Raw genomic sequence first — 27,932 nt, forward strand, 5'->3', positions numbered from 1 at the left:
GGGTATAGATGAGGTGTTGATTGTCTGGTCTTACTAGTGGAGGCTGGTGGAGGCAGAAATAGGAAGGACAGGCTGATTGGCTTTACGTATTTGCTGTTGAATAGAATGGCCAGATCAAAAGGTTAGTTCACAATCTCACTGGGTCAGTGAAGACCAAGTCCCATACTACACCTACACTGAGTAAGAAGTTAACGTTAGACCGCTATAAGAACATTAAAGTATATGTACTCTTTTAAATAGCTAATCCTCAATTGTTGTCTGATTGGCCTATTGATTGTTTATTTTGTATCTGTGATGAAAACTTGTTGGCTAATGAGTCTTTTCCCCAATCAAGACCATTCCAGTCCACACAGTTCACAAACCGAGAACCAGGCCAACACCGCAGTACTGAACCTTTAAGTCAATTAAGATGAGAAAGAAAGGGGTCTCTGCGTTAATTTGTTTTCAATTAGTTTGCTGAAAATAAGTAGTGCACACCTTGAGGCTGTAGAGTTGGGTTGCCTCCCAAATGGCACTGTATTCCCTATATGGTGCACTACATTCCACCAGGGTCCATAGGACTCTGATAACAAATTGTGCACCAAATATGGAATAGGGTGCCATTTGGGACACACCCATTATGTTTCCCTACGCCCTGCTGGAAACTATCCCCCCACATCTTGGGCCTTCAGAGAGGGACAGGGAGTATTTCAGGTTCATGACGCTTTAATGGAACATGCATATCAGCATGTCATCACGAGATGATGGGAATTTACTACTGACAATGGAGGAAAATGTTGCTGTGCAAGACAATGTGATTTCCTTTTAACTCTTATGAACCTTTCAATCCAGTATTTAAGAACTGATATTAAATTATACTATATGTTATATAGAATGTATTTATATAGTATATACAACATATTATACATTTTTAAACAGCAGTAATTGAATAGGTTAAGTAGACTTGCATTAGAGTTGAATAACCTTTTTCATTTTATTTTTTACATGTACTGTATGTTAGGCCGTTAATGTTTAAACTTCCTTATGCCATTACAGTTTTGTGACTACTTATCCTGGTGTTAAAGCTCATTGTTAATATTTTATAACTGACAAAATAATGCCACATAAGCTGAATATATTTACTCTCCACATGAATTTTTTTTGCCTGCATAAATACCATATTATAAAATCTCCTTCCACAACACATCTTGAGGGAGCTATGCTTACCGGTTAGTAAAAAGCTATGTGTCGTTTGACAACAGTTGGGAAAGACGGTCAACAGACATACTGAATTCAAGATTTGTTTTTCTCTTCCTCTTTCATGTTCAACACTTTGGTCTGTTTGGTGGCAGGTGGCTGGCTGGTAGCATTTGAATGCTGAGCAGGTCAGGTTCTACTGGTTTCAGTCTCCCTGGTACCACCAGCAGACTACACACTAAATCCAACTCACCAGAACAGACATACAGCAGTATTAGAGAGCAGATCTGTAATCTGTTTTCAGAGGATAAGATTCCATTGAAAGTTGGAGTTCAATAGATTTGTCTAGTTTTTTCCCTTGTGTGTGTCTCTCCCTCCTTTCCTGTGGGGTTTTGTGGCAGGGCATTGTGTGTGTGTGTGTGTACATGTGTGTTTGTGAGGGAGAGTGTCTGCGGGCTCACAGACTGGGGTGGGCTGCCAGGGGTCACGGCTCACTGGTCCTCCTAGAGAGAGAAAGAGAGACAGTGCCAAGCCCCACCGAAATCAAAGACCAGGTCTAGGATTGGGACTCGTTCCAAAAAAGCTGGACTCATTTGAAGGGATGGAGCAAGGTCTGGGGTTGGAAGAAGGTGGGAGGTGCCAGGAGGGGAGGGGGGAATAAAAACAACAATCAAACCCAGGGCGTCTGGGGACCCAGACGTTTGGGAACCCTTTATGCGGCCCTCGCTTGGTCCCCGTCTGTATGGAGACCTAGGGGGATCCCCCCTACCCCCTGCCGCGCTCCCCTCTTCTCACCATCCTCTTTGATGTCTGCTTGCTTTTGTTCTTTACATAACTTGATCTGATTTTTGAAAAGCTAATTTGTATGCCGCTTTCGGGGCGACAGAGCTGCCACCCAGAATTCTACAGGAGAGCTGACAGCAAGGTCAACAAGATTGGCCACACAGAGAAAAAGAGACGGGACACAACTAAGCTAAAGCATATGATAAATGCTTTTGAATTATTGTCACTGGGGGCAAATTTGATGACAATGGCAGATTAGTCTGGGTGGATGAAATCTCTTGGCAAATGGGAGGCGGGGATGCTTCGGTGGTCGCCATTCACTATCAATTTCCTCCCAGAAAATAAAAAGTGTATACTGGAATTACCTTTGACGTGGCTCCTTAGGTTCAACTATTTTTTAGTTTTTGTTTTCATATCATGTCCAACTCTTAAATGTGTCATGCAATCCATAAAAATGGATTTCATGCCCAAAGCACACAATGCATAACTCAAATAACCAATTGTAAGTCACTTTGTAAAACAGAAAACACAAATGAGCCTTCTCATTGGACACCTACAGGTAATCATCCTAAAATTGGTTAGTAATTTCTTGTCACACCGAACGCAACTCTAGAGCCAGTGTAAACATGTGGATGCAAAGGAACAATTTTCTTTGTGATGTCAGCATTTAGGGGTCCTTTGTCGAGAACAGTCTGGAGCATGCCTTTGGGGAGAGAGGGAGGGAAGGCGGGGGGGCTGAGACGGAGGGAAGGACGACAGAGGGAGGGGGGGTGAGACTTTTCATCAACCTTCAGCTTTAATGACTTCCTTTAGGTGCTTTTTGACTGCCTTCCAGAGGGGCAGCGGGAGGGAGGGAGCTTTCTCTCCAGACTTGGCCTCATGCCAAGATGACAATCAATGTCTCTGTGTGTCTACTGTGGGAGATTATTTCAGAGGTCTCTCCCCCACTGCCCCCCCTCACCGTTCCTCTCTTTTTTTTATTGGAGGAAATGGTATTTGGAAGCTACAACAGGATGTCCCGTTGCTGGCCCTGACTGAACTGTTTCAACCCCCCTCCGCCTCACCCATCCCTCGCTTCCTCATCCCTCCGTCCTCTCTCTTCTGTGGCTGGACATTGTGAAATGGCTTAAATTAATCCAGGATCCCCAAAGCAGCCCCCCCCCTCCTCTCCCCTCTTTCTCTCGCTCCTTTAGAATCCCAGTGAAATCAGACACAAATGAGTAATGCTTCTCTTCATCCTCCTCTCGTCTCCACCGTCTCACTCCCTCTCGCAGGATTATCATCTAGTCGCCGGATGGTGTCGTTGCCGCGGACGACGCAATGGTGTTTCTGACAGAATTAGAATACTAGACATGAACTTTCAGATGTGTTAAAGATCAGCCATTTTGGTCATGGAGATGGTCAACCATGGCTTGCCAGTGCTGTGATAAAATAGTGTGAAATAATTAATTTGAAGAATTTATCTGCACGGTTTATTTTTTTGCTAGTCAGCCAGTTTTAGAAAAATTTATGGAATTATTCAAATTAACTGCCAATATACCAACATTCTATTCAAACAAGGCAGTTAATCCACAGCCATACACTGGCTGAAATCAGTTGATAGGATTTTTACTGAACAAAAATATAAATGCAACAATTTTAAAGATTTTACTGAGTTACAGTTCATATAAAGGAAATCAGTCAATTGAAATACACATGACTGCGAACACATATGCAACTGTTGGTCACAGATACCTTAAAAAAAGGTGGGGGAGAGGATCAGAAAACCTGTCAGTAGTGTGACCACCATTTGCCTCATGTAGCACGACACATCTCCTTTGCATAGAGTTGATCAGGCTGTAGATTGTGGCCTGTGGAATGTTGTCCCACTCCTCTTCAATAGCTGTGTAAAGTTGCTGGATATTGGTGGGAACTGGAACATACTGTTGTACACGTTGATCCAGAGCATCCCAAACATGCTCAATGGGTGACATGTCTGGTGAGTATGCAGGCCATGGAAGAATTGGGACATTTTCAGCTTCCAGGAATTGTGTACAGATCCTTGCGACACGGGGCTGTGCATTTTCATGCTGAAACCTGAGTTGATGGCGGTGGATGAATGGCACGACAATGGGCCTTCAGACACTGAGCAAATTTCATGTCTGCTGAGCGCAAACCTGAAAGTTGTGAAAATTCTGTGCAACTTCCAGCGCACGTTTACTGTGAACACTGTACCCGCTTTAAGTTCGTTTTAACAGTGGCCAAGTAGGCTATTTGACAATAATGTAGGTCTACCAGAGTGGCCTACAATCAAAAACAAATGGAGAAAAATGCATCCCATAACATTTGTAATAAGGAAATAGCAGTTTTATCATTCAGCCTACAGCAGCAGGCAATGTGTGGTGCTCAATGTAGGCCTACATTGAAAAAAAACATGCAGAGCTTGACCTGTTTATCCACTTGTCCGTCAGATAAGGTGACTGAAAATGTGTTTGATGCAATTAACTACTTTACAAAATAAAATGCATTATTTATAGGGTCTGTGGTTGTGAGGCCGGTTAGACATACTGCCAAATTCTCTAAAATGATGGAGGTGGCTTATGGTAGAGAAATTTAAATTACATTCTCCGGCAACAGCTCTGGACATTTCTGCAGTCAGCATGCCAACTGCACGCTCCTGCAGAACTTGAGGCATCTGTGGCATTGTGTTGTGTGACAACACTGTGCATTTTAGAGTGCCTTTTTATTGTCCCCAGCACAAGGTGCACCTGTGTAATGATCATGCTGTTTAATCAGCTTCTTGATATGCCACACCTGTCAGGGGGATGGATTATCTTGGCAAAGGAGAAGTGCTCACTAACAGGGATGTAAACAAATGTGTACACAACATTTTAGAGAAATAATATTTTTTTGCAAATGGAAAATTCGTGGCTCTTTTATTTAAGCTCAGGAAACATGGGACCAACACTTTACATGTTGCGTTTACATTTTTGCTCAGTATAGATAAGTTGTAAATACAACAAGTACTGATATTGTATCATAATAGCACACACAGCTTTACAAGAAAACAAAAGGGTTTACAATAAATATATTACATACATCACCTGACTTACTTTTATTTTCCTGCACAAGTACAAACAGGATTATGCCTCTACTGCCATTCATTCCAAATAGACTGGTTTGAATTTCTCCCTGACCAATACGGCTGCCATTTTCACCCTATTCTGGAACGTTGAGGGGGATATGCAATAGCCCTGCTACTAATTCCAAAACAAATTTTGTCACATGCTTTGTAAAACAGTGAAATGCTTACTTACGGGCCCTTCCCAACAATGCAGAGAAAATTTTTGAAATAATAGATAAGGAATAAATGCACAATGAGTAACGATAACTTGGCTATATACACAGGGTATGGTGTCAGCTGCAGCGAATCACAATGAGTGTAGAGTTCAAGAGAAGAGCTTAAGAAACCATGGCTCAAAAAAAAAACGAAGTTAACAATCTAAAACACACTGAGGAAAGGAGTGGGAAAACGATTGAAGGATCCAGCCATGTCCAATCCATAACTATCATTGTGTGACAAAAAGCAGCTGGACAAGCTCTGAGGCTCAGGCCTGTTGCCTTGCAGCCTGCACCGCCATGTATATGTATACATACTGTATAGTTAAACCAGACCATTGAAAAGCAGCTTAAGTGAAAGGCGGATATCTTTGAATTGATGCTCAGACCACAACCAAACAAGACTCTCTTCTTAAATGGTGTGATATGATCGCAGTATACCCTCTCTTAAATCACTGACAAACAGGTCTGCAAGCAAAACAAGTATATCCAAGCTGTTACCAGAATGACAGACACAACAGCTTGTGGAATTGTCTTTAAAAAAGAGACTCCTGCAAAAACTAAATATTATAAATGATGATTATTTAAGCCATTTCAATCTCTTTGTCATTAAGTAACTTCCCAAGAGGCAAAAAAACCTGCATATAAGAACTGATCATTTTTTTTGCAACAATAGTGACATTTGTAAATTACTTCTAGAACGATAATGTCTCCTTAAGACTTCTGTTGGGATGACTCTTTCCCGCCGCTGCAAATACAGTGTGAAAATGATCAATGGACAACTGGAGTAGCCTCTGGCTCTTACGCGAGGTGGAATGGCAGAGTAAGGAGTATGATGGCGCCGTGTTAATGCGATTAGAAGTGTATCACATTCTCAAAATACCTTGGCACCACCATCGTCCAGCTGCTCCAATTCATTAAAACAGCTGCTCAAAATGTGTTAAATTGGCTGGCTTAGCATGTCCGTTAGTGGCCATGGCCTTCACATGTCCAACCCTATACCAGCTACTCCCTGGCCGCATCGCAAATGGCACCCTATTCCCATTATAGTGCACTACTTTTGACCAGGGACCATAGGCCTCGGGTCAAAGGTAGTGCCACTACGTCATTAATAGGGTGTAATTTGGGACACACCGAGTTTTCCTTACAGACAGGAAGGTCCTTACCGTGCAGGTTGTAGGGGGTACATCTCAATAGTCTAAAATGGCATCCTCCTCTCCCTACTTCTCTCAACCACACAGATCGAGGAGTATATTCAGTGTGTTGCAGATAGAAATGTAATGAAGAGCAGACATAATTCCATATTCTACATGACAGAAAAATCATATCCGGTTGAGACAACACATTTATAATCTGCACACACTCCTGGACAGGGCCCAGAACAGCTAACCTTGGCAGCGAGCTCTGAACGAATCTGAGAGGATTTCAATTGGCCAGCAATACAGCGAACAAGAGCTGAAAATCCTATTTTAAAAGAAGAGGTTATTTCCCTGATAAAAGGCTTGAGCATGATACTTCCCCATCCCCTTCACAAAATGGGGAGTCTGGATGCCTTCCAAACGTTTGTCCGACCACCTACATTGACAAACCTAAAAACCACTTGCTACACAAATCGTGTCAGCTAATTAAAAGAGGGGATCAACATTCTGACCTGAGACCTGTGTTATGTATTTTTTTTTTTTTTAAATGGTTCATGAACTTTTCCCCTTTTACAGTTGCTTTTGTCTCAGCGATAAACTAGGGTCCTGTTCAGGGAGTGTACTTCTCATGCTACAGAAACGGCACATACTGTGGGCTCCTCCCCCAAGGCCCGGAAAAGGCTACCTATTTACTTTGTCTCGACGATTCAGGATTCAAAACATCCTGAAACACTGGGCATTCGAAGATCCACTGAGAAATAAACACTTTGTTCAAAAGGAATAGTGGCGTTTATACAGTACTTAGTGGCTAGTTGAAGAAAACTAGGGTAATCAAATGATCAAGTTGTCATTGGAATTCAGTGACATGAATGAAACCTTGAACGTGAAACCTTGAATCACACAAAACCAATGTCCTCACAGAAAGGAATTGCAACTGTGCATTTTATAGGAAATAGTCTGCAAGTTGAAAACACACAGTAAATGAGTCAGATTTGGTAGAACTGACAGCAGAGACTGAGACAATACGTTCCACATTCAACCCAACACAAAACTGCACTACATTGCAACCTCATGTCTCCCCCTACATCTCAATAGGTAAGAGACAGGAGATTTAGATGACTGCTAGATATACAGATGAGGATAACCGAGGGGGTGTATTCAATAGAGCGAAATGTTCAGAATGTTGGAGATAGAAATGCAAAGCATAGAGCTGAAATTACTGCCTATGCCTATTGTTCTGTAACGTTGCGCCATCCTGAACAGACCCGAGCATTAGACGTCCCTTCGAAAAAGGTTGGTATTGTATACCTATTCCCAGCACTCACTTCTCTCCAAATAGAAGCATTCATATACACCAAGTTTATAAAACATGAAGAACACCTGCTCTTTCCATGACGGACTGACCAGGTGAATACTATGTTCCCTTATTGATGTCACTTCAATTCATGTAGATAAAAGGGGAGGAGACAAGTTAAAGGATTTTTAAGCCTTGAGACATGGATTGTGTGTGTTCCATTCAGAGGGAGAATTGTTTAGACAAAATATTTATTGTGTGTGTTCCATTCAGAGGGAGAATTGTTAAGACAAAATATTTATTGTGTTTGAATGGGGTATGGTAGTAGGTGCCAGGCGCACCGGTTTAAGTCAACACGGGCCAGCATCCCTGTGGAACGCTTGACACCTTGTAGAGTCCATGCCCTGACGAATTGAAGCTGTTGAGGGCAAAAGAGGGTGCAACTCAATATTAGGAAGTTGTTCCTAATGTTTTGTACACTCCGTGTATACAGGAAGTAATCGTGTTGCCCTCCCAAATTAGAAACATGGGGGGAGTAGTGTGGTCATTTAGTCTGCCATTTGAATTGTATAACTAAATAGAAGAAAGTCAAGTATAGTGATGAAATTAACCCCCCAAAAATTGCTGCATGTTGTGGATCCACCAGAAGCCAGTTATAGCTTTGACTAAAACACATGATTGTAAGCTACCATAGTTTAAAATACCAAATGTTATATTTTTTCCAACCTTCCAAGAAATGAAAGATGACATTACTAATCACAACGTTTATATACAAATAAACAATATATCATGATATCCCAACCAAAACAAACATCTTTGGGCTTAAACATTAAAAAAAAAAAAAAGAAAAGAAAAAAGAGAAATTACAAAATGTCATTGCAACAAAGTCAAAACAAAGAATGTTTACATTTACAGTGACTAACTATTTTTACCACAGGTTGCACATGTCCTCATCTGTACAAAACACAGCATTTTTATTGTATGTCCTAAGAATACACAAACTCATAAGACTGACATTGGTCAAGAAGAAATGCAACATGTTCTGCCTTTGCGTGGCCCTGTGAGCAGCTACAACCACTGTCTGCTGAGAGCGATGCCTCAACAGGAATACCAAAATTAACTTCAACTCCTCAGGCTAGCAAAAAGAACAAAGTTCCACAAAAAAAAAAAAAAATCAGTTCAGTTTCTCTCAATTCTAATGCACAACTTTGATTTGGCAACGGAGGTCACCGTGAAATAAATAAGATTCAATGTCTTACATATGTAAGAGTACATTTTCCCCCCCTAAAATTCCAGGATTCAAAATAGTTCCTTTTTAGCACAGGCCTGCTTACAATACTGCCCAACCAAGCAAAAAAGGCAGTAACTGCTCATTTGGTTGAAAATGAGTTAGTCATTTTTGCAACATTATATACATGCTTAATCATGTGGACAAGTATTCTGCCTCTATTGTATTTAGGAGAAAATGGGGGTCATGTTAGCAGTAACTGCATCAAGTTACTGTGAAAACAAGGTAAATAAAAGCCATTTCTATCTGTTCCACGCTATGAGCAGTTACTGCCTTCTTGCTTGGTAGGGCAGAATAGATTGATCAAACACTAGGCTTGGTTTCAACTTGAGCAGCTAATACAAGTGGAGAGCTTGTAAAACCAACATGCAGCACACTTTGGAAATTTGCCTCGTCATTGTCCAATACATCAATTAAAGTTTTGGTACCAAGAATGGAATATACAATTGTGTTAATTCCAACAATTTGAGTCCATGATTTGTCTTCAGCTCGTACCGGTGGGCACTGATAACAATTATTGTTTTGGAGAGGGTCTTCATATAGCGGGACGTTTGATTGCCATTCAAGTCATCCGTCACGTAAGATAATTTAAATCTTAACGTCGTGATGACAACGCGCTGCTCCACCGTCCTGCCAGAGCCAGAGAGATGCATGTTGTGAAGTGCTTGCACAAGACTAACTCAGTGTTGCTATTCTCTCTCTCTCTCACACACACACACACACACACGAAACTCAAACTCAATAAATAAAGACCGACAAACGTGGTAAGGCAGTGTTGAACATGCACCATTCATCACAAAGAACGCCCAAAAATTCAATACATGGTAATAATATGCACATTAGTTTTAAAAGCAAGGTCTCTTTCTTCACCACGTTTTTTTTGTCAACTGTGGAATTTTTCAAGGCTTTCTGGGTGATATTCCTGGTCGACAGGACTAATCTCCAGGGTGACACGACACATCGTTCTGGTCTGTGCTTACGGGCTACCCTGGTCGCGTGGAGAGACAGGATCCAACGAGCATTGTGGAGCGACCAGAAGGCCAGGCACTAAGACCCGGGGCAGGGCCCGGCCGTGACAGGTCGTCTTTTTGCGTTGCAGTGAAAAGTACATTTTGGGGGGTGGGGGGGGGGGGGAGAACAAAAGAGGAAGATTCCTAAGTTCTTCCAACATTGTTCCTTGCAGCAGCCAGCAGCTCCCAGACCTCATGACGTTCCAGACGTTTCCAGGTAACTCTGGAGCTTCCGCACCGTAGTTTTGTCCAGGGAGCAGAGGTCAAAGTCAAACGTGGTGTTTGTGATGTGGAAGTGTCCAGTCTCCTCGATGAGGTTCACTATCTGTGAGGGGAAAGAAGGCACAGATAGAAAGTCAACCCTTAGACTACAGTCTGTAAACCCTAATTCTACCAAGAACGGAGGAATTGTACACATTTCCTTTGTTAAATCATCCACAGTCAACATAATTAGGAAGTTGCCCTAATGTTTGGTATATTGACCAGCAGCAGAGTTTCCACCCTATACAGTCTCAGGGAGCAGCCTACTCAGACAATGTTGAACCGCACACTATAATATAGACCAATTCAAAACAAATTTGTGGGAAGCGTCATTGAACGGTGGGTGGGCTAGTGTCGGTTTTTACTACACTGAATTTGGAATGGGGACCCCCCTAATTCACCCCACTGCACTCCTTGCATGTGAACTCTATCAGAGAGGGAGAGGCCCTAATAGGTAATATGCTTTTTCCTTGGCTGGTGTCTTATTGGTTCCAGCTCTCCTCCGATAGGGAAGTGTGTGCGTGTGTATGCGTCTATCTTGCAGTGATTACTGGAACTCCGGTGTCTGAAGCCGTGGCGTTGTTGTAACGTAATGGGTGACCCTAGCCTGATCCGTTTCATACTACAAAGCACCGGTTGGGCCTCCATGTGGAACGCATTTCTCGTCCTCCCTCCCTGAGCGCCGGCCGGACCAGGAGTGCAGGGAGACTCGGCCAATTGTTATGACATGGAAGATAGAATTCAGATGCTTGCAAGCCGAGTCGCAACACACACCCCTCCCCCCGTATCCGGGGAGAAGGACCCACACCAAGATTACCGGACCTGGTTTTGGTCAGATAGGACAGCACTTTGGCAGATACTACAGATTCATTTCTATTGAAAATAAAGTGGCCACATTTTCTTGATTCTTCTTCTTCAAAAAAATGAAATGACTCCATTGCAGTTTTTCCAAAAAGAGGCAAAATAGCATTGGGAGGTTGGAAAGATAATCATTCACATGTCTCATATTCAGAGGATGTGAAACACTGCTATGTCACTGAAGTCTCCAAGCGCTCTGAGGATTAGCTTGATTATGCCGTGAGTTAGCGCTCGGGTCGCTGATGTTGTGTGGGGAGGAGTTTTTCCACCAATGCTCGGAGCCAAACATCTCATTAGGAAAGCGAGCCCGCTCCTTGGCAACGGCGGCTGGGAATCTCCATTAATGCGGTCATATGATAGGCCTTGTGAACATAAGCAAGAGGACGTGTGCTTTTAGATGGAGTGGAGGAAAAAAAAGTTAACCAAATCATTAATAATTGCCAGACACCTATACGAAGTCCTCAATTATAATGTGCTGCGTAACAGATACAGCATGAAGCCCAAACAACACGACCGAGCAAGCGACATCTTCCATGCAAACATGAACCGGCAAACGTACGGGTTCGTCCTCCGAGAACACATGTATTAGTACAGCAAACTCACACAAACACTATTGGACCTCACCTGTTGGAGTATGTGCCTCTCTCTCAGTGTCATCAGTCGTCTGTGTAGCTCCACCAGCTCATCCAGGTAAGCCTGAGAGACAGACGGAAAGCACGGCCCATCAGCATGGGGGAGTTCAACTAAACGAGACCTTTTTTTTTTTAACTGGGTCAAATCCGAATTTCATGTACGCGAGCCGTGGTTTGATTTAAAATTTGCCTGGGACGACAACGGTGCCAACTGCGTTGACGCAAAAGTGCGAACTCAAGCAAACCTCAAATTTTCAAGTGTGTATTTGAACCAGGTCTGTTACCTATTTACACCAGGTCTGTTACCTATTTACACCATCTGGGACTATGACAAGGCGAATAACCGGGCCAAGTTATGATTATCAGGAAGACTGTCTCCTGTCCATTTGCAAGAGCCTTGGTGACCGCAGAGACTTCAGTTTAGGACTGCAAATGTCCTGGCTACAATGCCATTCAATTACACTGATATGACCTTATCTCTGTAAAACCCAACCACAAGGAAGCTACTCACCTTGTCACAGTCAATGTTTTTATTCTTATCCTGCTTCGTTTGCTTAATGGGGCTCTTCACCTCCAGTATCTGCGAGACATCAGGGTTGTATTCATCAGTACACAACGTAGCAATAAGTTTGGCAACGAAAAACAAGCGTTTCTTATTAGACAAGTTCAGGTAGGCCCCTCCCAGTTTTGACCCATTTCCTTTCATTTCGTCCTAAGTGAATATTAACCAGATAAGGGATTATCATATGTACCCACTGGAAAACCGCTGCTTTGTTTAAACTTTACACAAAGGTCATTATTTACGCGTAGCATTGTGGCTGGCGCACGAGGGAAATGCATCCTGGGAATTATAGGATGCTAATAAGACTGATGTTTCCATACAAGCAGTGTCTAAAACCAATAACAGCTGTGTTCAATTTCATAATGTTTATAATTTTATTGGTCTTACCTGGTTATTACTGGTGTTTATTAAAGGCGGGGGCTCGTGGCGAGAGTGGGGAGAGGGCGCTGAGCTGTTTTCACTCTCAGTGCCATCACTCAAGCTGACCCTGCAGAAAAGGAGGATGACAACCATTGGAATACTATACAACATTATTACTGATAATGGAACATTATTCAAAATGGAAAATGTATTTTTGTAGTTGTTTTTCCATCCAATCGAACCACACACAGCACAAGGTCAGAGCAGCATCCCTGAAGCTATTTTGAGATTTAGAGCCTTCCTTAAGGGCACAACGGTAGAGGTAGTACCTGAGATGGCATATAATACTAGTAACTTTTAAGTTGCCAGTTCATTAAAGCCCCATTGAAAACGACCCTGGGGGGCCCCCCAAAGGGCCATGTTGCCATGACAATGGCCAGGCACTACCTACCGGCGGTGGCGGTGTGTCATGTGCGTGTGTATCGGTCGCTCCAGGTCAGAGTCCATGTCGTTGTCATCGTTGTCCTCCTCCTCCGAATCATCCTCGTTGTCGTCGGAGTGCAGGTCGTGAATTATTGAACGAAGGGGACCCAACACTGTGTGTAGAGAGAGAAAGCGAACATTCGTGAAGAGGAAACAATTTGATAGTGACTAATCATGCCCAGTCTTGTGATTCCATCCATGGATTGTGTAGTCAGGTATGAGGTTACCTGTGTGGGCTGTGGCAGGGACGGCCCCTACCTTCCTGCGGACGAATTCGGCCACTGTGTCCATGGAACAAAAACACAGCATGGGAGTGAAGGGGAAGAGATGCAACATGTTATACCTCATTTGGGGTGGCCAATAAAAAATTAAAAAAGATTGTCATTTCCAGGTGATCTGGAGAAAAGTGTGTATGCATAGGTTCTGGTGTTACCTTGGCGTTTGTGGCTGGCTGCAAATCCTGAACTGGAACTAGAGCTTGAACTGGCTGGACTGGGCTGCTCCGACTGGGAAGAGGGGAAGGGGAAAGAGAGATCAGTGACCAATACACTATCAGAGATCTACTACATGGCAAATGACCAAACGTCGGTGCTCAGAGAGTACAAAGCCCCTTGGGTAGGGTGCAAACACTGGACACAAAACACTGAGTCCGCAGCCCATGCTTCAAGTCCAGCATAACATTTCCACAGAGGGCCATGGTAGTGTGTGTGTCACATAGAAATGCGAGGGGATTGGAGATCAGAAGAAAGTTAGTCCCAATTATCTACCATCTTGCATCCTAAAAGGCATAACAGTGTAAATCTGGGCTTGTCAAACCCAAACATGGTAGACTTACAATGCTTCACAAGGTTGAAAGCAGTATCCCCCCCCCCCCCCCCCCCCCTCAACACACACGAAACAGACAGTTGGGCAGGAAGGCAACAATTGAAAGGTAGACTGCAGCATGTCAATATAAAAAAGGGAATTTGGTTCAATTACCACATCCAAAAGACAACATTTCTGGAGCAAGCCAGAAAATCCAAATTAAAGTTCCCGCATACCCATCCACATATTACATTCACACGGCTGCACGCCCATATCAACTCAAGCGGTCTGGGGTGAATTTGGTCCTATTCAGAGCCATCATGCTGCCTAAGTTTCATACAAACCAATTCTAATGAGAAAAACAGTGAAAAACATATTGATCACTGGTCTCGACTGGGAAAGAAGTCTAACCTCAATGGAACTTCCTGGTTAAATAAAACCAGCAATTTATGAAGCCCTTCTTACATCAGCAGATGTCACAAAGTGCTGTACAGAAACCCAGCCTAAAACCGCAAACAGCTAGCAATGGAGGTGTAGAAGAATCAAATACTTCCCAATTCTTGCAAGTCGTGTGCATGTACAGTATCAAATATAATTTTAACAAATACATTTCAAGTCCGAGATTGACAAAAAGTAAATTAACACGACCCACCAAACCACGTTTCTTAACACCCGCCTGCACCAATGTGTTGGAGGAAACACCGTTCACCTGATGACTGAGGTCAGCCTGCAGGCACCCAGCCCTCCACAAGGAGTTGCTAGAGCGTGATGAGCCAAGTAAAGGTCCCCGGACAAACCCTCCCCTAATCCGGACGACGCTGGACCAATTGTGTGCCGCCCTGTGGGACTCCAGATCACAGCCGGTTGCGATACGGCCCGGGATCAAACCCGGGTCTGTAGTGATGCCTCTAGCACTGCAGGAGGCATCCGCAACTTCTCTACTGGATGTGGCTCTCCCAACCATTCAATTTCTCCTTAGTACACTTCCTATTGGGCTTATGGTTATAGGCTGCAATAATAGCTAATAAGAGTCCAAAAAGCCTATTAGGTGCATTAAATCTTAGGAAGACAGGGCTCTGTAGGCAGGCTTGGCACCCCGGTGGCGTGAGTGGCAGTGATGAAATCCCTGGCATAGGCCAATAAGGAGACTGTGACAGGTTTACTGGCTGGGCTCCCAGGGGCTCCTGTATTTACAACGCACATGCACAACATTCCCTCTCCCGTCACTGTAGAAACGCTAACATGTGTGGGTGAGCAATGGCTTGGTTCCAATACTTTGAAAATGCCTCCTTCCTTCATGTATGGGCTAATCACTAATTGAAAATGGTACTGATTGATGGCAGTATGTTAACCGAGACAATTTGAGTGAACAAAAAGGGGAGGGGTATATGAATAAAGAGACTCTATAGGAGGACATCATATCATGACACTCATAGTACCAGGGAGGAAGATGAGTGCCTAGATGTACCGATCTACTTTGCTCCAAATGACACCAGAAGTTCTGTGTTACCTATTACACCAACTTTCATATCCATGTCAGTCTAACAAAAAGTTGTAAATTTTTTCACTTTATTTTAAGTTAGTGCAAAGGGGGTGATAGTTCCTTTCAGTAGAGAAAGATATGAAAATCTGCAAGTTACCATTAAGTTAATCCTCCTTAGAAGGCTGCACAAAAGGAAATCTGAAGAAGCCATTAAAGTTAATCTGAATTAATTTGTTTACATTCCTCTCAGATGACCCCTTGGAAACCAGGCCTAGGTCTCCTGAACAATATCCAACTCACAGAAGTGTTCTGGCCCTCCAGCCAAGGCAGCACAAAGCAGTGATTTACAGCCAGGACAGGGCTGATACAAAATGTTTTCAGCTTATAAAACGCTTGATAGGGCCGTCTTATGAATACACCTGCTGCAACAAAGGAACGGTGGATTTAAAAATCGAAGAGAGCCTGAATGGAGAGGACAAGATATTTTCCTGAGGCAACAAATAGAATTAATTGAATTGGAGAATTTCCAGGTGATGGATCTATGTCTGATATGGCGGGGCTTCGGTTTCCTGTCTGGCCTGTGAGGTGTGCTGCAAGGCTGTGTACGATTTCCATTCCAAATTGGGGAAGAGTCAACAAACTTCCATTACCACACACAAAAAACTCCTCCTCCCCTCACTTCTACCAAGATCTGGGCTGAGTATTGATGCTGCCAAGTGTCTGGCTGGCAAGTGTAGGGGTAAGCCCATTAAAACCAAGCCCCCCTGTGGGGTCCCACAGAGTCATGAGGGAATCTTTGATGTTCTCTCCCTTTCTTTTTGGAGCATTTTACAGCCTGTTTGTCTGTCTGGGTGTCTCGCTGACATCAAATGCATGGTCAGAGGCCTTGGTTGTAAATCAAGAGGCTTTTCTCCGTCTTTGGTTGTCCAGCCAAAAACGAGAAACTTGTAAAAAATAATAAAGGGCATTTCAGAGCTTGTGGAGAGAGCCACGTTAAAATCATCTGGTCTGGCATTTGTGCTGTGTCCCAGAGAGAGAGAGAAAGAGAGCGAGTGAAGGAGAGAGCTGGAGATTACCAAGGCCTATCCCTTACCCTTCACCCTGCCTTGATTAATAGCAAAGCTGTAACGGTACAGTACATTACTTTTTTAAAGCTAATGAAAAAGTGACTTCAATCAAAACTGACAGACAGCAAATGTGGTGCAACAGCTGACAAGATGCAAGAACCAGCCACTAGCTAAACATGAAACACAGAACAAAATAGCCAAACTGCTTAAAATTCCCACTACCATTGTAAAAATAGTTAAGTGAAACAGCACAGACATACTACTAAAGTCAACCACATGCCCATAAAATAAGGAAGAGTATTATTTGTCAGTGTTATATTTTAGCTGGCTCTTGAAGCACTGTGTGGGTTAAGCCAAACGTGACTAAGTCATCATTGGTTTCGTCCTCCATATCGCAAGAAATCAGCCACAACTCATCCCCTCAATATTTTTTATGTAAATAAGCAGGGAAGACCGACAGAAAAAATAATTAAAGGGATAGTTCAGACAAATTACACAATGACAAATTGGTTTCCTTACAATATAAGTTGTAGTGAGAATGCTCTGGAGCAGGCAATGTTGAAAAGTAATTTTTAGACATGTTGTACTTTTCTTAAATATAGTTTTGTAATTGACTAAAATAAGCAGACAAGAAAATTGCGTTTCAAAACGTTTCTGCTGTGAGCCAATGGGGTAACCAAAGGTTGTTTTCCCCACAGGCGGGCAGGGCCGCGTCATTCTATCTAATACCGACTGGGACTATGAGACCGATAAACCTTTTCCCCGCATCATGTCCATATAATCCGAAAGTATACAACATTGATTGTGAAGTTTAGCAAAATCAAACGATTTGAACACGACGCGCGAAAAATGCTAATATCGGTCGGAGGACGCGTGACTCCACTTTCGCATCTCCCGAGCCCTTTAAGGGAGTTGCAGCAATGAGACAAGGTAGAAGTTGGGGAGAAAGGGAGGGGGAGGGGGACAAATCAATTGTATTTTGACATTTACATGTCACACCCAGCTAAAATAGGTTTTTCACAGAAGATACCAAAACTGATTTGTAGGGAGAAACAGAGCTGATGATTAAAGGCCAAAACTGATTTCTTCCAATTCTCCAGCAGAGGTCTGTACTGTAGTACTGTGTCCTCTCCAGCCAATCAGTAGCATTTGTTGATTAGGTATGAGCCAGGGAGAAATGGAAACTAGTAGGAGTGCATCCCTGGGCTAAAGACTACAAAATACCACGAGAAAAACAATACAGTATCCAGCAGACGAAATAGGCAATGACAGACAATGCATCCAAGTGTGTGAGTGTGACCACATGGTTGTGTGCCTGGGAGCTTTAAACCTCATCCAAGTGGAAGACTGAGGGGAAAGGCACTTTGAAGCTAAATGACAGATCATTTTCTTGTTTGATCTGTGGCCCTGAGACACCACACAAAGTAAAGATAAATCTACTCCTTCCCCCGCTATGACATGCAACTTCCAGGATGTGTGTGTCTATGTCTGCTGACTGTAGAGGCTAAGGCCTAACCCTAGACAGCAACTCGAACCAAAGCGACTGACTTGCTTGCCTAGTACGGTTCAGCCCTGGGGAAAGCCTTCTCTGTAATTCGTTGTACTACACAGGAGAGCAAGGGGAATACGAGATGGAATTCCATTCAAATTCTAGAGGCGTGCGAGCAGCCACAAATCGCCTCCCTGGCTATGGGGATACAGCCTCTTAATCTACGGGCCCGGGCTGCCAAATAGAGCCCTCTCTAACCCCGGTCTCTGAAACCGTATACCCTTGTTACAGTTTATGAACTTCTCAGATCCAAAGACTTAGTCAATTAAGAGGGCCAAAGATTAGCCTTCATTCATAATTATGAGGTCTTCTAGTGTGCTGGAGTCAAAAACACCGACAGAAACCGAGTAAATGGACCTCACGTGGTCCGAGTAAGAAACCCACATCTTAGATGTCCATTTTCATAGCACGTAAGGCCATTAGCCTATTTTTAATACTTTTTTTGCAGACATTTGATTTGCACCTAAACCAGGAAACCTACAGATGTCTTGGTTTAAATGTTACTTTTCAAAGTGCTTGTGCAAAAGCTGCAGCAAAGGAACATCGTTAATGTGACAAACTCTCGCATGGTGGCGGCAAGTTTGTTTGTAGTCAACTAACAATAAATTAAATCAGGAAAATACAGTATGTCCCTAGTAGTGCAGTTATATCCCCTTTGCAGCATTTTTTCTTTACCTGTGCTGCAGGGAAACTTTCAATCAGCCCAACTGTAACAAGGATAAACAACTTCTCTTCCCAATAGACAGTAGAAGGCCCCAAAGAAACATCCACCATTCTTTTCGCGAGAGAGCGCGAGCGAGAAGTGAGGACAAAAGGTAGGGAAACTTCAATAGTCGTCACCTCCGACAACAAACATGCAGCTGGTCTACTGGTTTATGGGCCCGGGCTTCTTCAGTACATCGTAAATCTCACAGCCATTCTGCTTTAGGGGCTTTTGTCTTGCCTTGCTCAAAGCCACCAAAGCAGACCTCTTATAGGACAATAAACAGGACTTTAGTATTAGGTTGCCCCCATCAATCTGCCGTCTCCTCTCTTTCAGTCTCCCGAAGCCACCAGTTATTTGCACCGACTCTTGCACCGGTTCTATGCACTCACTGGACTCTACCCACACATATTACACTAACGCTCCAACACACACCACAAACATGTGTATTGACGCTACAGACACTTTCACACGTTTCAAACATGCTGCTGCTAATCTGTTTATTATATATCCTAATTGCCAGGTCACTTTACCCCTACCTACATGTACATATTACCCTACCTCGTGCCCCTGCACATTGACTCGGTACCTGTACTCCTTGTATATAGCCTTGTTATTATATTGTGTTACCATTTCATTTTTGTGCAAATTTTTGTACATGTGACAAATACAATTTTATTTGAAGTGAGATACAAGTACAAGATGAACATTGCTGGACTTGGCAAAAACGTCAGTTAATTCACTCTCAATTCAGTGGGAGGTTGATCAAACAAGGTCGTTTCGATGTGAATTAAGGTGCCATGCGCTTTCAGTTTGGTCATGTAGTAGGTCAACCTAACAAAAGTGACTGTAACTCATGGACATGTAGCACTCCACAAACATAAAACCAACCACAAACCACACTATTGCGCTGAGAAAGAGTCAGGAAGGCATGCAACATGTGCAGTGTGCACAGCCTACACATTTTGTATTGATGAGGGACCAACTTGTGTGTACTATTGCGCAATAGTAGGCCAATGCTTATACCGAAGTACAAATTCAGGAAACAGCCTGTGTTTCCATTACATGAAAGAAGTTAACCTAAAATACAAGCATATGATCTACCCATGTGTAGTTGTGGGGCCTTCATTAGACTTTCTTCTTCTTGTTACTTTCTCTCTCCCCTTTGGTGGTTTCCCCCAGGCCTACATAGCGTGGCAGAAGCACAGATCAAATGAAGGTTCGCGTTAGGCGTAAGCAGGGATAGCCAGGACTGGGCCACCAGAGTCGTCAAGGCAGCTTGTGGAGGACTGACCACCTGGCATTTGTCTCCACTCGCCCTGCACCCACCCCACTTCCCATTTATGACCATTCCTGTAGGGCAAATTCCTCCCTCCCCCCACCAACACCACACATTTGGCTTTGGGCTGCAATGGCTCTGCTGGTTCTGACGGGGAAATGGTTAAGGGAGATTAGCACCTGTGTGTGTGTGTGTGTGTAATGTATTTGTAGCGGGACTGGTGAACACACCATGGGCATGAAAGAAAATTTGAAAGCAAACGGAGAAAGACAATGAGATGCTTTCTGACAAATGCAGAATGTTTGCCCCCTTTTTCCTCTTTTCTAAAAGGCAAAAGATTGAAGAGGAGCTCTTGGCTATTCCTGGCGTCCTTCTGCATTCTCCTTGGGTGCCGTAAAAACATACATCTCCCAGCTTGCCTTTCTGCTAATAACAGTCCCCACTTTGTTAAGATCCTTTACTGAATGTGTGAGGAGCTGGCAACACACTGAAAGGCCTACTGATTTCTCTCAAGGTCTAAATATGACTGTTATTCTCATCTTAACACTTACAAAAGGAACTAGACTGTGGTATGTAAAAATAATTTCCCAGATCTCTAATCCTTTGCACAGAGTATCAAATTTAACCAAATTGTCAACTAAAAAAAAGAATTCAGAACGCAACAGTTGACCATGCAACCTGGATTTAGCAGAACATTCTAAACCTGCAAACATTAGTCGCTTTGCATGGGCAGCTTTTTTGGATATGTCAAAATGGGGCACTGGGAGGTAAATTCATGAAGGTGGGGTGGTTGTTTAGGAGGTATCCATTTCCTGTTTCCTTCCAAACAAAAGCAGCCCCTCTGCAGCTGCACACCAACCATGTTTATGAGCCACCCCCTTGGACTCGGTCATTAGATGTTTATTGCCTGGTCATGCGGAGGATGAGACTGACCAACAGAACAGACCCACTTTTAAAACCAGAGGATTCAATAACCTTCTTACCGCACCAGGCAGAAACTCCACTCTGCTACCTAATACTAAAAAAAGTCCAGTAGGCTCCATGGGCATACTCATATGGTAATGTGCAAAAATGCTAAATAGAAAGATTGCTTCCTATCGGTTGATCCTGAATGTGAAGCCGTAACAGTACAAACAAAATGGACACACTTTATTGCTCCAAAAGTACACCTGGTTTCACTACTCACTGATTTGAAGGGACAAAAACAAGCAGACACTGGCCACGAGGACCAGAATTGCTCATCCCTAAAGCAATTATAAAAAATTAAATTAAATTAAAATTAACCTCTTTTTACAGCTACAGAGTAGAGCCCAGAAGACATGAAAGTATAATTCAACTCTTCCAATGTGGTCAAGGCAGACGGCACAAACCTACAAACACAAAATACATATAGGCTCCACTCACATCTGATTTGGTGGACATATTGTCCTCCATGTCGGAGTCGTTGGCGTCCGTCAACTCCGAGAACGGAGGTAGCGTCGGCGCCTTCCTGCGCTCCCCCAGCGCCTCACCGCCGTCCACCCGCAGTTTAGCGGGCCGCACCTGGGATTTGTCCTTCAGCAGTTTCTTATCCGAGTAGTGGGACTGGGGGTACGGCAGCAACGAGCCCCCCGGTGGCTTTAACGTCAACTCCGAGAAGCCCTTCTTGCGCTTTTTGGTCAGGTGGTCCTCGCTGTCGGTGATGGACAGTCGCTTGTTAGTCCCTGTCCCATTCCCAGCCCCGTGCGAGTAGCCCCCATCCTGCCGGTGCTCCTTGGACATGGCCTTGGGCTCCTTGAAGCCCATCTTGGGGATGGGGGGGTTGTCCCGAAGAGGCTGGTTCTCTTTGGGTTTCTTGGATGTATCTTTGGAGGCTTTGCTTGGTTCCCTGCTACAGTCTCTGAAGGCACTTTTGGGCTCTTTCAAAGGCTTGTCCTTGTAGTCCTTGGAGGGTTTGTGGAGCTTGGATGAGCTGGTGGTGGTTGTGGTGAGGAGAGAGTCAGATCCTTTGAAGCCGTCCTGCAGCGAAAAGCACATAGATTAGGTCTCAATTTATTTGGATGGTCTCCTATAGGATGGTCGATCAAGCTATCAACTTTAACTCATGTGCAACAACAACTTCTAAGGTTACGTTGGGATTTGAGCTACCTTTAGGTTTAATGGATAGTTGAACAGTTTATTGATATGATTCACTAACTAAGTGATTATCTGAATAACAAGTTCTACCATTTGGATTAAATACAGCCCGCACAAGCTACGTACATAATGAAAAAGGTTAGTTTGCAGACGATTGCACACTGGCAAGAGGGAAGATGGAGAAATCCCGTCTCAGGGTCAGTGGACACGATGGGGCAAACACCTAATTAGTTTGTTTGACCCACTTTGTTGCTAATCGTCAGCATGTCAATGAGCTCAGCTAATAACTCCCTTGATCCATAGCGGACGGTATGGGCCTAAAAGTACATTTTTGATCAAGGGCTTTTCTATATACACACCACTGAAATTAGTCTTCATCAACTGTTGACTAGATATCCAGGGAAATGGTTAGGGATGATACAATTTGAGGTTTGCCACTTCAGTGAGATTTGTTGGGGTCAATATATATTTTTTAAACACTACAGGGAATTATTTACTTGGCTTCCAGCGCTGAAGGCTTGATTACAATGCTCAAATCAATACGCCCCAGACAAATAAATGAGCACAGAAAAGGTTTGGTCTGGTCATGGCATTTTAAAAGGAGTCTTAATACTTTGTGTTCATTTTGAGAAAGCCCTTGTGCCACCCTGGGGTTCTGTACTGCTCGCTCAATAAAGAGCACGTCTATTCTAGAAAAAAGAAAAGAAAAAGGGTTTACTTGAGAAAAGAGCTGGGAACTTGTTTTGTCCAGAATGTGGGGGAAGGGAGGGAAGACTCAACAGCTGTAAGTGCGACCTTAGTGGCACGGCCGGTGAGCAAACCTGGAAATGGAAGCGACTAAAGCCAGTGCATTCTCTTTTCACTAACTAAACGACACAGGCTGTTTGTCCCGGGGTCACGCCTGCTGGCCCCCCGTCAATATTTCATCAATGCCATGAAGCCATTAAGCATGTCTAGACGACAGGGGGGGGGGTGTTACGACCTGCCCAAACTACCTCCAAAACCCTTTTATTTTGCTCCTGACCCTGGGACCTTTTGGACGTAAAGCTGCTAACCCACTCACAAAACTACTCCCACCAACAAACTTTAAAGGCCGTTTATAGCAAAGTTTTACTGGTCTGAAAGTGATGCGCTTCGCCAATAACAGCCCCAATACATTAACTGGCCACAAAAACAGCACCCAATCCCTCCCACTGGTACTTGCCACTCCAGAGTATATGGATGTGTGCATCATCTACTTTACTGCAGTCTACTTGTTACAATCACCTGCTACTCAGTGCTATGTACAGAGAATATTACTTTCAAAGGTGCTTATGCACCTTATAACTGTCAAGGCAACTGAGAAACGGTTCTTTACGCATTGTGCTGTTTTGTAGTTATGTGCAACAATTGAGTTTTGGTCATTTAGCCTATAAAAATGCACTTATAGTCAAGTAAAACTTGGCAGACTGCCCATAGCAATCAGTAACACTTTAAAAAAAACAAGTCGGGTACAAGTGAACTGGAGGGAGAGGAGACAACAGTAGGTGTATTGCCATTGGACGTTAGTGGAAGATAATGGTAGAACTACTGTGCGTGTGTGACCCCTCTGTGCCATCAGTAATCCATCACACACGCACAGTCTGTTTGGATTGGAAACCGTTTCCATGTGCACTGGGCCTCTCGTAACCCAGTCCTGCCAGAGTGGGCTCTGCCAGGCCACGGTAAATGATACCATTTAAAGGGCCTAAAAATAACAAGTAAATGGAAGCAACATGCCAGTTTATTGACATGTATGATTTACAGCCATGACGGATAATACCACATATGCATCTAAAAGTTGGCTTTCTGAGACCGCTAGAGAACAATTGCATCACAATGAAACACTGATACGTACCAAGCTTCAACAGGCTTTAAAACTAAAGTGACTTTTATATACTGCCTAATTGATACATTATGGCCGGTGCTATAACCGTCATTGGTAGCATAGGACTTCAGTGTGTCTGAAAGTTATTGGGAACAGGACCATGTGGTCTCGCAGCAGCCAAGAAATGCAGAGTTGAACGTCTTTTGGAAATCCACAGAATTTAAATACCCTCAACATCTTTGAACCTAGCCAAGTATGAGTTTAGAATATTTAAACACCTTTGAACCCAGCCAAGTATACTGCGATTATTAGTATTTTATTTGGGGGGGGGGGCTTTGAAGTGGGAGTTCTTTGGGAAGAGTTTGAGAAGAGGGGGAGTCGGTCTAGCCCTGGTCTGTACCTGGAGACCGCTACTGACCTTCGACCCTGGGAAGGCCTTGCTTTTCTTAGCGTCTGAGAAGGTCAATGTCAGGGAGTTGCTGGGGAGAGTGGGCAGCTTGAGGTGCTGGCCGAACAGAGATGTGGAACCCTCCTGCATTACCATCACCTGGAAGTAAAACGGGGTCATTTAGCCAACGCCTTTATCCAGTGACATATTTAATATATAATGTAGCCTGTGGGAATCAAATCTACAACAGAAAAATAATACAGTAATAATACACTGCAATAAAAAGGGCAGAGAAATTAACAGAATGATATTGTCCTGATGTGGAAAACAGTTTAATTGTATTGTATTTTGTGCCCACATGGTCTGGGAGTGAAGAGCTTAACCAATCTATTTGAATATCAAGTACAGCATGAATTGGACTGTTTCATAACTCCTGCTTATTATAGCTGCTTGTGTGTAAAACTAAAGACTGCTTGTGTTTGGATATTTAAACAATTTTTTTAGGGAGGCTAGCAGATTATTGTAGCGTTCTTGTCGATGCCAAGAGCAGCAAACCTCCTCAAAAAAATAAACTTGTCCACTTAACACGGCACGTTATTCCTGGAACTGCTCACAGACAGTCATTACTTTGTATGGAATGACAGTGAGCACACGCGAGCAAAGAAAAGACAACACAGCTGCTTCCCTGTGTGTCTAAATTTGAGGGTGCGTTTGTTTGTGGTGTCACTTCAACATAGCAGCCGAGGGAAGAATAAACACATTTCATGTCTTGCCTAGCAGCAAGATCTAAACAAAGGGTTAACACTTCACTGGGAACATGAGGCCCGTTTCTCTGAGGTTGAAATGATCTGCTGTGAGTCAGCACCAAAACTACTTAGTAAGCATTTCCTTTGATACAACTATCCCTACCTTTCAGTCTTTCCATTACCCTCTCTCCAAATGAAACCAACAGATGTCAAACTCTTTTAGGAGGGGGATAACAGAGCTAGGCGGGGTGGGTTCTGCCTTTACAATGGTAGGGGAAACACTGGGTCAACAACATGGGGAAAGTCTCAGAAATAATAGAAGCTTGCCCAACTGTGCATATTGGATACAGGTCTTGGATACAAGTCAATATTGTCAAAGCCAATCGTTGTCAATGTCATAGTGAGTGGACCAATAGCATTGAAGCTTCAGTATCAACACATTCTTGTGTGTAAATATCTCAATTGGAAGAATGTTGCAGTTCACATAAGTCTTACTTGAGAGTCGTCCAAACTTCTTTTGTGAGGATCCCGTTGCTGTGAAGGACACACATAAAGCATGTTAGTGCACTCACACACCAATCAGCTCTATTGGAGAAAGCCTCAAAACATCCAGAGAAAGCTGAATAAATGTTGCCATGGCAAACCAGTCCTTTCTTAATTAAACCATGTCACAGTCAGCGCGTCTTTTTCCAATCGTATTTGTTTCCTCTGAAAAGGCCTGTAGACATTAAGGTGTATGATGTCATGCGCAAAACCAAAAAGCATTGGTGTGTTACTGGAATGAGCATGGAGAGTGGCCTGCTAAAAATAAAAAACTCATGACCTTACAAATTACATATGTTCCTGAAGCGATTGTCCACAAAAATGTTTTGGGACATTCCTATGTGGGCACACAAGGTTTTCAGGAGGGCACTGGGAAGAAAATAAAATAAAAAGCACAAGACCATTTGCCTACCAATGGCTGGCCTGATAAGCCCATTTGCCTACCAATGGCTGGCCTGATAAGCCCATTTGCCTACCAATGGCTGGCCTGATAAGCCCATTTGCCTACCAATGGCTGGCCTGATATGCAACCGACATGGTTCATATCTCGTGGCCAGCAAGGTCAAAGTTCTTATGTCATCTGGATGTTTTTAAAGTGTTATTCATTGCGTTACATTCCCTTGGTTGGCCATACTGGATATGAAGGCCTATTCTCAAGCCCTGCTCTCACAGCTGAATCAGGTGTTCAAGGAAGGCTGGAGCAAAAGCCTACCCATCCAGTATGGCCACCTTATGGCTATTAAGATACACACCAGCTATTGAGATGCACCCCTAGTCAATTTCCATCTCCCACCCCCCAGTCCTGTCATCTTGTACCCCGCCGGCTTTAAGCAGCTTCCTGCGGAACTCCTCCGTGGGATTGTTGAAGGTGAGCTTCTCGCAGCGCAGGTGATTGACTGGCGGGTGGCCGTCCAAGTGTAGAAACAGGTCGTAGTCGAAGCGCACTTTCTTAGGTTCTTCCTGAGAGGTGCAGTGGGACATCCGTAGGAACAAAAGAAAGGAGAGAAGTCAGTTGGGTACCAAAGTCCAAATGGTAAAATGTATATTGATAGAGATATATTTTTTTTGCCATTACCCACAACTCAAATGCTACTTTTAGATTATTAAAAGGTCCCAATGTGGGATGATCATGGTCTCTTATATATCAGGCTAAGCCAAATGTTTAAGGGTTGGAATCTTTAGTAAGCAACGCAGGTCAAAACCTTGTTAAATGTACCTTATTTCTGAAGTAAACTTCAATGGGCAAGATGAAGCCTGCGTATCCAGACTCCTCCACTTTATAGGGTGGATCCTTGCACACTGAAATATAGAGAGAGGGAGTAAAAAAAAGTGCTTTTCAGTCAATGCTGTGTGTTCACTTGTAAATACGTTATCCTTAGTCCTCTGAAACAATGATATGAATCCCGTGTGCTCCCTGTGTCGGTCACCACTCAGTGTTTCTAATGTGTCGGTCACTAAAGCCTTAAAAAAATTAAGTGGGCGAGCTCCGACAAGCTCCTTAGAAAAAGTGAACGTGATTAGAAAACAAATCTAATTCCAACCACAAGCAACAGCAAAGTCTCAAGGTACCAAATATATTCCTCTTAACATTATTATATATTTTTTTAAAGTATTAACCTACATTGTCATCAAGGTTACTTTCAGATTACAAACACAAAGCCCTTAATGTGTGTATGAGACATTGGCACTAATGGGAATTGGAATGTCTCTTGCTGCCAGCCACACTTGCTCACAGCTTCACACTGCCAAGGTACTACCTGAAAGCGCTCCCTCTACTGGGATCTCATTATAAACATGAAGACCATTTCCGCCACCAATCTGATGCAACACAGATACCAGAAACTCTGGGCTAATATTAGATATAAATACATCTCAAATCCTGGCAGCCCACGACATGAAACGCTTGTTTCCCATCAAGCTCTTCAGGACAAACAACTTGCGCTTCAGGTCAGGTGACCCCCCTCGGACACACCTGTTTGTCATTCCCCACGTCCCTGGGGGCTTTGCAGCAAGACTGCCAATTAGTCTGCATGTTCAGTCAGTGTGTGTATTTACTGATAGTAAGGCATCTGAAAGGCAAATTTAAGAGAATCTACTTGCTCCCTTTCAACATCTTTTAGCTTTTGATCATCTTTACGGAGTAGCATGTGAAGCATAACCATAGTATTACAGTTTGTACATTGATAAGGCGCTAAGTAATATACAATGGGCTCCTTAGCTCATTTAATCTCATTTGGAGGAGTGG

General features: G+C 43.4%; 1 protein-coding gene across 1 annotated transcript in view; it reads right to left on the minus strand.

The window, feature by feature from the left end:
- Positions 1 to 8,595: 8,595 nt before the first annotated feature.
- The window catches only part of mllt3 (MLLT3 super elongation complex subunit), a 40,502-nt gene continuing 21,165 nt past the window's right edge, over positions 8,596 to 27,932 (minus strand). Inside the window, exons 3-14 of the mRNA XM_038975824.1 lie at positions 26,904 to 26,986; positions 26,504 to 26,647; positions 25,640 to 25,678; positions 24,429 to 24,557; positions 21,454 to 22,047; positions 13,598 to 13,670; positions 13,392 to 13,445; positions 13,133 to 13,277; positions 12,709 to 12,808; positions 12,271 to 12,339; positions 11,752 to 11,823; positions 8,596 to 10,333 (exon numbers count right to left, since the gene is read on the minus strand). Of these exons, the coding sequence (XP_038831752.1) occupies positions 10,202 to 10,333; positions 11,752 to 11,823; positions 12,271 to 12,339; positions 12,709 to 12,808; positions 13,133 to 13,277; positions 13,392 to 13,445; positions 13,598 to 13,670; positions 21,454 to 22,047; positions 24,429 to 24,557; positions 25,640 to 25,678; positions 26,504 to 26,647; positions 26,904 to 26,986 (1,634 nt within the window). The 3' untranslated portion in view covers positions 8,596 to 10,201. The remainder of the gene's footprint in view (positions 10,334 to 11,751; positions 11,824 to 12,270; positions 12,340 to 12,708; positions 12,809 to 13,132; positions 13,278 to 13,391; positions 13,446 to 13,597; positions 13,671 to 21,453; positions 22,048 to 24,428; positions 24,558 to 25,639; positions 25,679 to 26,503; positions 26,648 to 26,903; positions 26,987 to 27,932) is intronic.

Source organism: Salvelinus namaycush, chromosome 36 (assembly GCF_016432855.1).
Source record: "Salvelinus namaycush isolate Seneca chromosome 36, SaNama_1.0, whole genome shotgun sequence".
Taxonomy (NCBI): Eukaryota; Metazoa; Chordata; class Actinopteri; order Salmoniformes; family Salmonidae; genus Salvelinus; species Salvelinus namaycush.